This window comes from Schistocerca cancellata, chromosome 1 (genome assembly GCF_023864275.1).
Source record: "Schistocerca cancellata isolate TAMUIC-IGC-003103 chromosome 1, iqSchCanc2.1, whole genome shotgun sequence".
NCBI lineage: Eukaryota > Metazoa > Arthropoda > Insecta > Orthoptera > Acrididae > Schistocerca > Schistocerca cancellata.
This window is the reverse complement of record NC_064626.1, coordinates 534,175,067-534,188,732: the sequence shown is the minus strand read 5'-3', so window position 1 is coordinate 534,188,732 and position 13,666 is coordinate 534,175,067. Positions and strand designations below refer to the sequence as shown.

The window sequence follows — 13,666 nt, the reverse complement described above, 5'->3', positions numbered from 1 at the left end:
CTTGACTCAGTATATGAAGTCTTGTGATTAATAGTTGTAGTATTCACTTTTTCCTATGAAAGAGCTCAAAAGAGAAGCCAGACGACCTCCAAGGTAGTAGGCTACAGTGCTAACATTGTTAAAACAGGGAAAAGCAAAAATCCATCTTCATGTACCTATGATAGGCCAAAAAGTCTCAGTGGGACTTTTGGTTACACTCTTACATTCTCCATAAGATGGTAAGAAAACTGGTCCTATATGATGTGGCTTGGTAGCTCAGTGGGTTGGTCAGATTACAAATCCAAAGGCTTGAGGTTTGATCCTCATCAGTTCTAGGATTTTTTCCTGTCTCTTATCAACTCCAATCTTTGGCAACAAATTGACAATGTGAGAATTGACAATAGGTGTCATAGTTCAGAAATCATTTTAAATTGTAAATCCCTTAAGCCATAAATCTCCTTACATAACTGGCTAGTAAACTCAGTTCAAAGATTAGAGGAAGACACTTACATTCCAAATACAAAATCATGACTAGTAAAGTACTGTGGTGTTCAAACCAACTTTCACTCACTATAGTTGCACCTTCCTTGTAGAAATATTCTGCAGTTATTATGATAACATCCAATGATATGTCTGCTAACTATTTAAAGCGTTATTATATTTGAAAAGCTGCAAACAGCACATTTTCATTCTGCATAGTCAATCAATAATTAACCTTTGAAATGTGTATGAACTATCATTTGATAGACAACAAACAGCTGTTACTTTTCCAGTATATAAAACAGGTGTCAGTTCTAACAGGCATTTATGAAAACAGGAAGTCATAAATATTAATAACATCCATTTACACAAACTAAAATATTGTAAGCTATTGTGTTGTACATGCCTGCATGGAGTATTCTGCAATACAGAAATAGGACACTTCTTCTATCCTGAGCATAACATAGCGTTGGCTTTCAGTGTCACAAATACTATAAAATAGAATGATGGATGCGAGTAAAGCTTGGTGCCTAAAAAATGGTCTACTCCTCTCAAATGAAAGAAAAAGGATTCCTGTGCTTCATCTTTACAAATGAAAGAATACAATGAGCAGTATCACAAACCCTCACTAAAAAGAGTAGTAGTTTAGGGTTTATCTCAGATGCTACACATATAGTTCAGACCAGCTCCTCAGAAAGAGAGATTTTGTTTTTAGCACTGTGTTTACATATTGCATAAGTTTCTCATTCCCCTCCTCATTTTTTGTTCTTATTAACATACAAGAAAAGCATATGGGGCTAAAATCAAGGATTCTGTGGGTAGGTTATTACTTTGAAGCCAAGCTTATCAATACCACTATTTCTTTTGCTAACTGAACTTCTGTTACGACAAACATGCCAATGACTCATAATGCTGGACAGAAAAACTCAATTTTTCAACCAAAAATATCTAAGACAGGTTGCACCCGTCTGGGGACTTACTTGCTGAATGCCTGTATCTATACTCACACCTTTCAGAGAATATTCTACATCATGCTGTTTCTAAAAACTTTTCGTTTGCAATAGTTCACTTAAACAAGTTAGCAGTTTGAATATAGAACAGAAAACTAAAATTTAATGTACAGTGATAACAAAGTGAGGAATGTTCTAAAAGTGAGTTTCGTCATTATTTTTCACATGGAAACTTTATTGCTAAAAAACAAATACACCATGGCTTCATGAACTGCACACTGTGCCCTATTTTTTTTTTAACATAGTCATCACTGATATTGAGGCATTTGATGTAGTGTGAAATCAGTTTGATGAAAGCAGTCTGATAAAAACTCAGTGCCTTGCGATGCAAGGAATTATTTCACAGCCTGCTACAACTCAGCATTTTTTTTGGAAGTGGCATTCGGAAAGTGCAGCTTTTGATGTAGGGATAAAGTGAAAGTCCTTCTCTAAACATGCAAAATCAGCAACCAACCATTTTACGAGACATAACCTCTTCACCATACACAGTCTGTAGGCATTCATGGATGACAGACACACTAGTCCCATATGCCCGTTCATACCAGGCAATATCAGGCGCTTGCACTGGTGACCATGCACTCTGTGCATGCATCATTCCTCCTCTACTGACACTTGTTCTGTCACTGAACTAGAACCAGATGTGGATTCTTACGGTATTTGTTTGTGTCACCTGGTGAACCACCACCTCTTTCAAAAACAATGACTAAACTTACTTTCAGAATGTCCCTTGTGTACAAAATATTTTTAGTAGTAGTCCTCCCATGACTTGATGAAATTTATGAAAAAAATCACATAGCACCGTCAACTTCTTCAAAAATATTTATTTATGTTACCAGTTTCAGTTGTTGCTAATCATATTAGGTACTAGAAATTTTTAGTTACAGTAGCTTTGTTGATACATATACATTCCATTTCACTTTATGTAATGTCAAAAAACATGACCTGAACAACAGAACTTAGTCCACAGAATTTCTGAGGAATATTTAAAATCTATGTATTGAGTTCTGGTGATCAGTTCCTGGTTTTGACATTATCTAGAGATGGAATGTCATGTATGTATCTACACGGGTACTGGAACTGAAAATTTATAGTACCTTGAATGATTAGCAACAGTCAAAACTGAAAGCAATAAAAGATCTGCATAGTAGTTGATGGTGGTACAAGCGTGACTTGTGATTTAAAAAATAAATAAATTTGCACATGATTGTTCTTATAGTGAATTGCATCTTAGTGTTTATTCACCTACACTTAAAATATATAAGATAAAGAGCATGGTATAGGACTTGCATCATAATTATTTGAATAGAATAACAAGAATGGGAAAAACAACATGAATTTAGAAAAAAGAAGATTTTAGGTCAAGCCTGTCAAGGTAAGTTCAAATTAGGGCATGATCAAACATATGAAAGTATAAAATACCAAAATAAATACACAAAAAGTTACTTAATGCCGTTTTTTTTAGATGTGACTTCAAAGAAATTGTGTACAATTTGTCAATGACCTCGCTGTTAATCAAGACACTTAGTTTACCTTTCAATCTGGCATTCATTCTGATCCGTGATTTCAGAAATGTTTTTCTCCAAGTACCCAACATGGAGAAGCACAGTTGGTCACTATTTGAAGAAAAAAAAAAAAACTTATTCTTCAACTTTTATTCTACAGCTTACCAACTGTACTTTCAACTTTATGATGCTGTCTTAAAATGCCTGCACATAGTTTGGGGATTTCACTGGTGACCCAAACCTCTTCCACTACCAGCTCTATGCTTTCCATATTTTGGAAGGAAGTAGTATTGACGGACAATAAAAAATTGTCTAGTTAACATGGGCTCCAAAATGCATACCTTAAGAGTTATAAGCACTTGTTTAGTAGAAGAGATGTGTTTCGTAGTAACGAAGATGAACAAGTGCTTATAGCTCTTAAGGTGTGTATTTTAGAGTCCATGTTTATTTGATTTTTTCACTCTGAATTTTTGTTCCTGTCATATTCCTGAATACTGACCACTCCTCCTCAGATACCCCGCATAAGAGAGCCCACAAGGAGAAAAGTTATAGTACCGGTACTTTGATTAGACATTGAACAAGTGCCTTTTCATGGAGAGAGAAATAGTTTGGTTTCATTTATGGCTACAATAAGTAGCACTCAACAGTAAATTATCATAACTGCTTTTTGTGGTAGTGATCTATAACAGTTTTGAATTTTCATCTATGAATCCAAGTTTTAGATAAGCACTGTGTATTTTTCACAGTATTACTTCTGGAAGAACAGCTAATTTTCTTTTTAAACAGAAGTTATTATAAGCAACAGTTTTACATTCAGTCAGCCTCATCTGATTAGATAAAGGTGACCTCAGGTCAAGCATGCCTCTGAGGGTAGTGACACACACAATAAAAACAAACTTCCCTGGACAGTGAGATCCATCAGACCTAACAGTTAACTGCTGGTAAGAGGTAAGTTCAATTTTTCTATAAGTGGCTACCAAAATATAACATACTGCTGCAAAATGTACCACCTCAAGAGTACACTGATTATTATTATTAGGTCCTACAGCTGAAAGTAATAAAGCCTTAATATTCTCTATTGAAGTTATCTGACAGAAATACTGCATAATTCATTACTGAGAAATGATGCACATGTGTTCTCAAAATATAGTAGGCATTAATTTTTCTTAAAAGTGTAAAGGAATATCTGATGTTTTTTCTTTGTATTACAGAAGTGCACTCATCACATTATCCTCCTCCAATGTCCTCAGATTACTAATGCCAAATTATAATTTAACTATAAACTACATGACAAAAAGTCTTGTAAAAATATGCAGTACCATATTTAACCAAAGAGCTTGCAGAAATTTGGAACATTTTTTGAGTATTATTTGGTCTTCAGTTTTTACTTGCAGTCTATGGCAGTTGTCAGAACCTATAATTAAAGTCAATTTATTTTCAACTACAACTTTATATCAATTCCTTCTTAGTCCATCATAAGCACTAGGAGCTGTGGATATTCAGCTGGTGATTAGAAAATGTGTGTTACATCACAAAAGTGTCTTTTGCACCAATGTTATCTTAAGACACTTTTTGTTATTTTATCTTAATCTCAGCTATATTTGTGTACTGTTGTTTGCTTTATTTTTCTTACCAATTCTGAAAACAGGATACTACACTCCATAAAAATTTATTCAATACTTCACTTAGGAACATAAACCAAATACTAGTGAGTACCATGTGGCATATCCATAACAGGATATTCTCTTAAATTAAATATTTTGGTCTCACATACGCCTCTTTCCTAACAGTATGGCTCAAACTACATTTTCTGAAGTTAAAATACAAGTCTAATGGCTATGTCAGATTACCTAACTTCTAAGCATATTACTTTGTAGTTTCCAAACTTTTCATGGCTTCTTGTTATTTTTGTAGTTTTGACTACTGTCAATGGCTTACTGTCTCATTTAGCAAATTGTCCATGTTATGATTAAAATAATTCTTCACTAACATCAAACTGATAGTTGGGAGACACTGTATTTAAAGCTCAATTTGACAATACCAATGCCAATCTGAGAGACATCTCAAAAAGATTATTATGGTGAACATGATGCTGACCTGCTAGTTACACACACTATTCTATTACATATTCTCTGTTGGATACCACAATGAGTGGAGAACAAGGGAGAGAAAAAAAAACTGCAATATACAAAAGAATAATATGATCAATTCTGTACTCCACAACAATAATATGTTGACAAATGGATATAAACATTATTCCACCTAGGCTGTAAATTACTACACAGTAGAAGGAAAATAACAGCTATACCCTCCACAAACAACTAACCTCAAGATGATACAAACATTTGAAAAAATGATGCCTATCCTCTGTTGCCTTCTTTCTGTTCCCTCTTTCTTTCCTACCAGCCACCCTCCTTGCCACCATTTCAATTTCTTTGTCACTTTTTCCTATGCACACACACTACTGTTCACTAAGCATACCTATCCCATGGAATGCAGTTGAGCATAAGCCAGATAAAAAGAGGACAGTGCAGGGAATGGGAGGGTATGGGAAAGGATGGCAAAAAGAGTTTCTAAAATGTTTTTCAACATGATCCGAGTATATATCTTATTATTGCATAATAGGCTCCTTCATCCATCAGTATGTTCATGTTCCATATGTCTATATGTCATTAGATTATCTTTAAGTAAAAGCATTAACACTTCCATTTTTCTTGTTTTACAGCTTGTACTCTCAAAATGACTTCACGAGCTATGCAGTTCACAACTTTACATTTTAAAAGTTTGGGTGAGTTCCAATGAATAAAATTTTCCAACTGTTATGCTTTAATTGAGAGGATGTTTCAGCTTCAGTTAAGGATCTTATCAACTAAACAAATTTATACTGTCACTTATCTAAATTTAATTTTACACAGATAACAGCTGGAATTGTCGCAGACTCTAAGATAACTGTTACAATACAGCTGAAATTGTCACTGGGGTGACAACCTCTTTGGAGGCTGGATGCAATACTTTATCACAGATGGCAAACATCTACAGACACAGATATAACATTCTATTATGTGTGCCATTATCATTTACCCATACAGTAATGACTAAATGAACAACATATCCCTTGAGCAAGGAAACATCTAGTGACTGGAAAACTTTGCAGGTCATAACATACATAACAGTGTGTGTGTGTGTGTGTGTGTGTGTGTGTGTGTGTGTGTGTGTGTGTGTGTGTCAGAGAGAGAGAGAGAGAGAGAGAGAGAGAGAGAGAGAGAGAGAGAGAGATGATTAGCAGATCAGATGTATAAAAGCACCATAACATCACAACTTCCTTAATGCCAAAACAAATTCATTTAGTCACAGTCAAAATCCCTTTCTTTCACTTGTAAAACATTATTTTGCTACAATTCTTGTTGAACATTGTGCATTTGGAACACACTTGTGCCAAATATAAACACTGTGGAACCATCCATGGTGACATGTGCAACTGCCTGCCAGCCCCAAATAGGAACATTTCAAATGTCATCACTTGCAGAAGTTCACTAAAATCAGGTGGTATTCATTCACATATCACTGTAGTCTGTTTTACTCAATACACACTCTGCACATATCCTGTTTCTTTACCAGCTGGCATCTTTCGCATCACTGTTAATTCCACCACACACTATACTAACATCCCAAATCCCATGGCCTTGACACTATTGAACACTACGTTTTGCAACACCCAACTGACTCCCAACCTATAAACTCCTTCCTGTTTGTGATAACCAACTATATCCTCATCCACAATTTCTTGTCCTTTGAAGACGTCATATGAAAACTGATCCATGCTACAGCGATGGGCACCTGCATGGCACCATCCTATGCCAACCTACTCATGGGCCATACAGAGGGATCACCCTTAAGCACCCATAAACCTAAACTCCTTACCTGGTTGATTAATTCATAACATCTTTGCATTTGGGCCAAGAGTGAATAATTATCTACATTCAACGATTTAAGTAATAGTGTTCATTTTAGTATGTGAGACCTCTATTTTTATGGTACAGAGATAATTGTTGTTCCATAATAAATATGAATGTGGGATGTATTACACTAGCAGCAGGAGATAAAAAGGAGCTATTTAAAATAACTGTGGAAGTGGCAGCTTTCCAAAGTAGAAGCAGCTCTACTAATATAACTATATTTATGTAGTCAAAGAAAGTCTGAATAGTTTATAGCAGTTTAATGGTAGTTAACAAATAATGCACTTTCTAAAAGCTACTCCTCATGCTAAAGCAAAACATAACACATTCCACATATATGAAGGTTCTCTTTCTTGTTGGCGTGTACAGAATATGAACCGATGATATTAGTGTCTAAGGTACAAGATAAATATTTTTAGAAAAAGTGTGGTTTGAATCCTTGCCTGGCCATCATCAAGTAATCTTTCCAAAGTTTTTACCTGCATCAGTTCTGTCAAGTATACTATGATGTTTCCTTAAATATACCTATAACTTACTACTTCTTCCATTTTTGTCCATCAACTTAGATCCACCTCTGAAATAACTTCAGTGTATGTCCCTTTGAATTATATCACTCTTCATTGTCTTGAAATCTAACAAAATAAAAAGTATTTTTCTTTAATTTATGAAAAGGGATAAGTATGGGTTCCTGGCAACTCATTTGTGTTTTAATTTGTCTTTATATTTTTGTGTAGCTAACATGCAGAAAATTATCATCAGAGAAGCAAGTGCAGCCACCACTTCTAGGAAATCAACACAGTTAAAGAATCTCCTGCAGTCTTCAGAGTTATCATTTCTTATGGAAGCTCATTCAGGTCTAAGCGCACGCATTGTGGAAGAAACAGGTAACAAAAAGTTATATAAAATTTTAAATAGTGACAACTTTGTTTTCATTCTGATAATCTGTTATCATACCCTATTTCTCAAGGCTTTTCAGGAATATGGGGAAGTGGACTTTCGATTTCTGCACAGCTTGGTGTAAGGGACAGCAATGAAGCTTCTTGGACACAGATTCTAGATGTTGTAGAGTTCATGGCTGATGCTACTAGTATTCCTATTCTTCTTGATGCAGATACAGGATATGGAAATTTCAATAATGCAAGGCGATTGGTCCGTAAACTTGAAGAAAGGGGAGTTGCAGGTATTTTTACATTTATTTTATGAGTAAAATATATCACTGGGATTAAAATTTAGAGTGACTGATCCTACACACTCACAAACTGGTAACCTTAATATATTTTTTCTGTACATAGTGCTACTTTATCTGAGTATGCAGGAATGATGTGAACAGTTCCCAAGTAAACACAAAGTCTGTGTGACTCACAGTGTGTGCATTAGCATGGGAAGAACTGAGTGGCTTAAACAGTTATTTTGTATTTGACTCATGGTGCAGTAGTGCACAACTGAATAATAGAATTTCTTGTCCAGAAATTGTGTACACGAAGCACACTTGTGTATAAATGCTCATTACTCTGAATTTGAGAAGCCGCACTTTTAAAAGCACAGTTGAAAGTGCTGCTTATCATTAAGTGGCGAAGTTGTGAAATCAGTGAATTTAATTCCATGCAGCACAGTATTCATCTATTTCAAATACAACTGAAAAACAGATAGTTTGTCTTTTCTTTATCTTCTATTGCAGTGCTTCATTCCAAAAACCATACTGCCATAAATTTCAAACACTGACTTAACTTGTGGTTGAAAATAATAATTTCAAATATTTTTAAAATACTGGCAAAATGAATACGGTTTCCTTCCACTTGTCATAAAACCTTAATCCAAATTTCCTCCTAAATAAATAATGAAAATTAAATTGGATTACTATTAATCCAATTAGGTTACTATTACAAAAATACACCGGTGTACAAAACTTAAGGACACAAGTCGCTTTCACATGACATGTTAGTGCCAAGAAACAAAGCTCAATGAAAATGTGAACATACACAGAAAGTTGTGCTACAGTGTAATACAGAAGATAACTGAAAGAAATACACAATAAATAAGATGATTAACAGAAATGATACTTATATTCAAAGATAATAATTACATTGAAGTCACTGCAATTTATCGTGGTCCCCTCGAAATTACATTAAAAAAAAAAACCAGGGTCCTTAATAGAGTGTATTATCACTGTGGGCAACAATGCATAATCTGTGTATGTGTCCAATGCTGGTAACAAGGTTGGTAAGGACTTCTAATGGTAGTTCATAGTTCATTTCATTCTTCCAACAGCATAGTTTACAACTGCTGGATGGTACATGTGGACATGCTGCAATACACTGCATGACGGGATTTAAGTTGGGGGAGGGGGGGGGATGGGCTGGCCAGTCCATTTGCCGAATATCCTCTCATTCCAAGTGCTGCTCCACCTGCACTGTTCACTGCAGTCACGCACTGTCATCCAAAAAAATGATGTCAGGGCTGAATGCACCCCTGAAAAGATGCACTTTGGGAAGAAGTCAGTGTCACAATAATGTTGGCTAGTGTATGCACTGTGTTCAAAGATTTGGAGGTCAGTGCACCCATGTAACATTATGTATCCTAACACCATAACACATGGACGCCAAAACATTCATCTTTGACGATGTTTCTGGGCGCATAATACATTTTCTCACCTCTCACAATATCACAGTACATCCTGAATCATTACTCACACTGAATCTGCTCTCATCCAAGAGGAGCACCATTTCAAATGGTGCTGCCGATGTGCTGGTGTCAACATACTGGCCCTCTGGCAGAGGGACCACTCCCATGCAGTCACCATGCAGAGTGTGAGATTTTGTGTCTTCCAGTCCTGTTAAATGTGGTTGCAACTGCACCAACTATTCGTTATAGGTCCCTTCTTGCCTGTTGCACAATGTGGTGGTCAATTGCTGCTGTAGATGACCATGGTCAACAACTGCCTCTTCTTTGGACAGCACTGCCTGCAGTTTGGAACACTACCCACACATGGGAGACACTGCTGTGAGCAATACCAAACTCCTGGACTATGATTTTCACACTTTGTCCACCTTCTAGTTTTCCATAATTCTTCCCTGTGTGAAGTCAACCAAATGTTGTCTCTGCATCATCTCTGCACCGCAACCGCTTGCTAATTGCCACTCACTGTCTCTTCCTGTTCCTTCAGCTGCCTACTGTTGCGGGGCCAGCCCCATCTGTGGCATACAATTACCCTGATCTCACACTATGTAACATTCAACTTTAGGTGCATGACTGGGGAGATCTATAGCAACATGCTCCCACTCTTCCATTCATTGCCACCAAGAAGTTAACACATTACATTACTTTACCTATCTTGTCCTTACCTTTTGCAGAACAGTGTTCATAAAAGCTATGGAAGTTCTGCAAAGGATTACCGTTGCATTATATACTTTAAATTTATACATTAAAGTCACTGACTAACACAGTATTCCTAGGCAATAGATTTGATTACAAAAGCAATGGATAAATTTATTCCTTAATTTCTATAACCACAGAAATATAATTTGTAGCATAAATGTTACAATAACCTGGTTTGATCAGTCATGGACAATCCCTCCTCCATTACTGTGGATAGCTTTTCTCCAGTGGAAAAAAGCTATCAGAGCACAAAAAATGCAAACATGTTCCTGTTTATTTAAAAGACAATGAGTGAAAAGTAGGGTACCAGCTGCCTCTTTCTACCTTCCTCAGCACCTATAAAAATTTTGCCAAAAATTTTCACATGTGAACACACTTGCATTTTTTTTAACATGCAACTCACCTAAAACTCCCACAAGTGCCCCTAACTGTAACTCATTCACACCCCGAAGTCCATTGCTCATACCAATCTACTCCCAGTTGTCCTTTCTCACTCTTTCATTCAAGCCCAACTCATTGTTATTCTCTCTTTGTGTGACCCTGACATTGTCTCCTGTGTCACAACTACAGTCCTCTTCATTCTGTCCTACAGTCTCTTCTCATTGTCACCGTTTCCCTGTTGCTCTCTCTTTCTGCTAATATCCTATTCCTTCCTTCCTTCCTTCCTACTGCTGCTATCTCTCCTCATTGTCACTATCTCACATGTCCTCATTGTCATTTATTCTGGCTCTAATCCACTTTCACTTCCTCTTTATTTCCTCCCCCCCTCTCCCCTCCCCAACTATGTTCCACAGCAACTGTGTTCCTCTTTCTCTCTCACACTACTACTGTCTTCTTCACTCCTTCTACAACACAACTACTGTCTACTATCTTCCAGTATTTATTATTTTTCTGTCTCTTTGTCACTGCCACAGTCTCCTCCTCTCTCAGCATTAAAAACTGCAAACATGTTAGTATGCCAAAATCTTTGGGAAAATGTTGAAGGCTCTGAGGAATGTAGAATGAGACTACTGGTACTCCACTTTTCAGTCAGAATCTTTTAAATAAACTGGAACACATTTGCGTTTTTTGTGCTCTGTTCTGACAGGAGCAATATTCCACTGGTTGCCTTCTTTTTCCTGCTGCAGCAGGGCATGTAACTCTCATGGAAGAAAGTATTTTGGTCAGAAAAATTGGGATAGTTTACTTATGTGAAAATGAAATAAAGTGGTGTAACCTCCCCCTCACTTACCCACCTTAATGACAGTGAAAAATGAAACCGCGTGTACCTAATGGGAGTTTTGGAAAAGCAATCGTCACCGAAGTTAACCTGTCGGTAAAGAGGGAGGAAAGGGTTACATCTAAATGAAAGGAAATGTGCTAATGAAACTGGTGGAAATTAATTTTGAAAAGGGGTAAAGTTAATAAAGAAAGTAAATGTGCAGCCGTTACATTAACAATTAACTAGCGGTAATTAGGTATTTGAGATTTGGGGGAAATCACGGTCGCCAGTCCTAAGGACAATTACTATAGTAACTGAAAAAGAAAGGTTATTACACATATAATTAGCACTAGAAACGTGGCAACTGAAGGTTGACACGTGTAGTGTGAAAACTGAAAGTTTGTCAGAAGTAATAAATTTCGCTACACCCTGACTTAATTTAGCAAAAGAATTAATAAAACCGGAAAATCGAAAGTTAATTTAGTGACTTAAGTTAATAGTGAGCTTTCTTTCTGAAGCACATCGAAATTCAGTAAAATACGGTTAGTCTTGGACTACCTCAACAATCATTTCAAAAAACTACTTGAATCTACGCAATTTAGAAATAAGAGATTTAACTTTGAACTTGAAATAAATGATTCCGAACAATTAACAATAGTAAAATTTAGTACGTACCAAGCTGAGCTGCAGTCACAGGTAAGCTAAAATATGGTAACAAAACTCGCACTCTTAATTTGTGTTGTGTAATCTAAATAGTGTAGCCAGCTATAAATACTTTAACCGAATTTTGAAATTAAAGCAGTGAAAATGAGTTAGCTATATTACTTTAATGCTGGCGTTTGAATTTCAACGACACTCGGGTTCATTTCGGAAAAGGAAGGGACTCTGCTTGGTAATGCAATTGGGACAATGAGCAACAAACGTTCATGCTGAGTTGCTGTAATTATAGTGACGAAAATGGAACAGTTTGAAAAGCTGAGGTCTGCCATACAGTTTTAAAACTTTACGTGTGTCCAGTCTTCCTTGTCGGTTGATTGAAGGTTTGAAGCCGTCGGTCGAGGAGGTGGCGACAGTCACTCATTGTCGGCCGTCGCTGTTGCAGAAGCTGGATGTTGGCGCGCCTTCTTCTCGACACGGTCACCAGACGAAACGGGCTCTTGATGTGCGCTAGTTAATGTTTCCCGTCTGCGACACCATGTCAGAAACTATCATCGCAAGTCGAGCGCAATTACATGCTGCCAAACCCCGAAAGCGCGGCAACTCGCGGGAGCGTCACACAACACACCTGCTCCACTCGCTACTCCCGCCACACTCCTTCTCCTCAGCCCGCGCTCCACGCGGCAGAGTTAACACTACCAAAGATCCTACACACTGATTCTTCATACGACCTATCGATGTAATCGTTCGATAGCAGTTTTCCCTAGGCAAGACCCAGCGTAAAAATACAAATAATATTTACGAAACAAACCAATTATACATCGACATAAATGTATAAATCTATATATACAAACAGTAAAACAATTACAATATACAAAGAGACAGAAATGTCATATCTTGAAGTAACAAAACAAGGAAAAAAAATAGTACAATAGATGGAAATAGGAGGATATGCATTTCCGGCGTTACACGTGCCCCACATTGTCTGAGGATGTTCGTGTAACGTAAACAGACTCAGAAAATGTCCTAAAAAAGAAACAGCAGAAATGCATATGCTCAAAACATCAACAAAATTTAGCATTCGCCTAATTAACCATAAATCAATTTTGAGACGATAATAATTGAGTGGAGACACTCCTAATCTTATTCCACTCTGTCATCTTGCACAAAATAAAACAGGTTGACAAAATATCAAAATTCATAGAAAACATAGAAAATGGTTTAGCTATTCCAAAATCATTAAAATTCGTAACACTATAAGAAATGGAATACTATTTGCAAAATTAATCAGAGTACATGGTCATAAAAAAAACAGGTATATCAAAATACGCAAACTAATGATTAATTACATAGAATACACATTTTTATGTAACCTTTTCATAACTAATTTTCTCGTTCTGTCCAATTAACGCTAAACAAGAAAATAATATACAGCAGATCGAAAAAAACATAAATATTGACAGCAGAATTCTTTCACATCAGCTGTCCGGGAAGAAAAGCAACTCC

The 13,666-nt window shown here is 36.5% G+C and overlaps 1 protein-coding gene across 2 annotated transcripts in view; it reads left to right on the top strand.

The window, feature by feature from the left end:
• Positions 1-3,825: 3,825 nt before the first annotated feature.
• Positions 3,826-13,666, top strand: part of LOC126179417 (phosphoenolpyruvate phosphomutase-like) — a 61,835-nt gene continuing 51,994 nt past the window's right edge. Inside the window, exons 1-4 of one of the 2 annotated variants that reach the window (XM_049924607.1) lie at positions 3,826-3,919; positions 5,697-5,759; positions 7,662-7,811; positions 7,895-8,107. In XM_049924607.1, coding sequence (XP_049780564.1) covers positions 5,711-5,759; positions 7,662-7,811; positions 7,895-8,107 — 412 coding nt within the window. In that variant the 5' untranslated portion in view covers positions 3,826-3,919; positions 5,697-5,710. The remainder of the gene's footprint in view (positions 3,920-5,696; positions 5,760-7,661; positions 7,812-7,894; positions 8,108-13,666) is intronic. The other variant, XM_049924608.1, reaches the window with a different exon arrangement.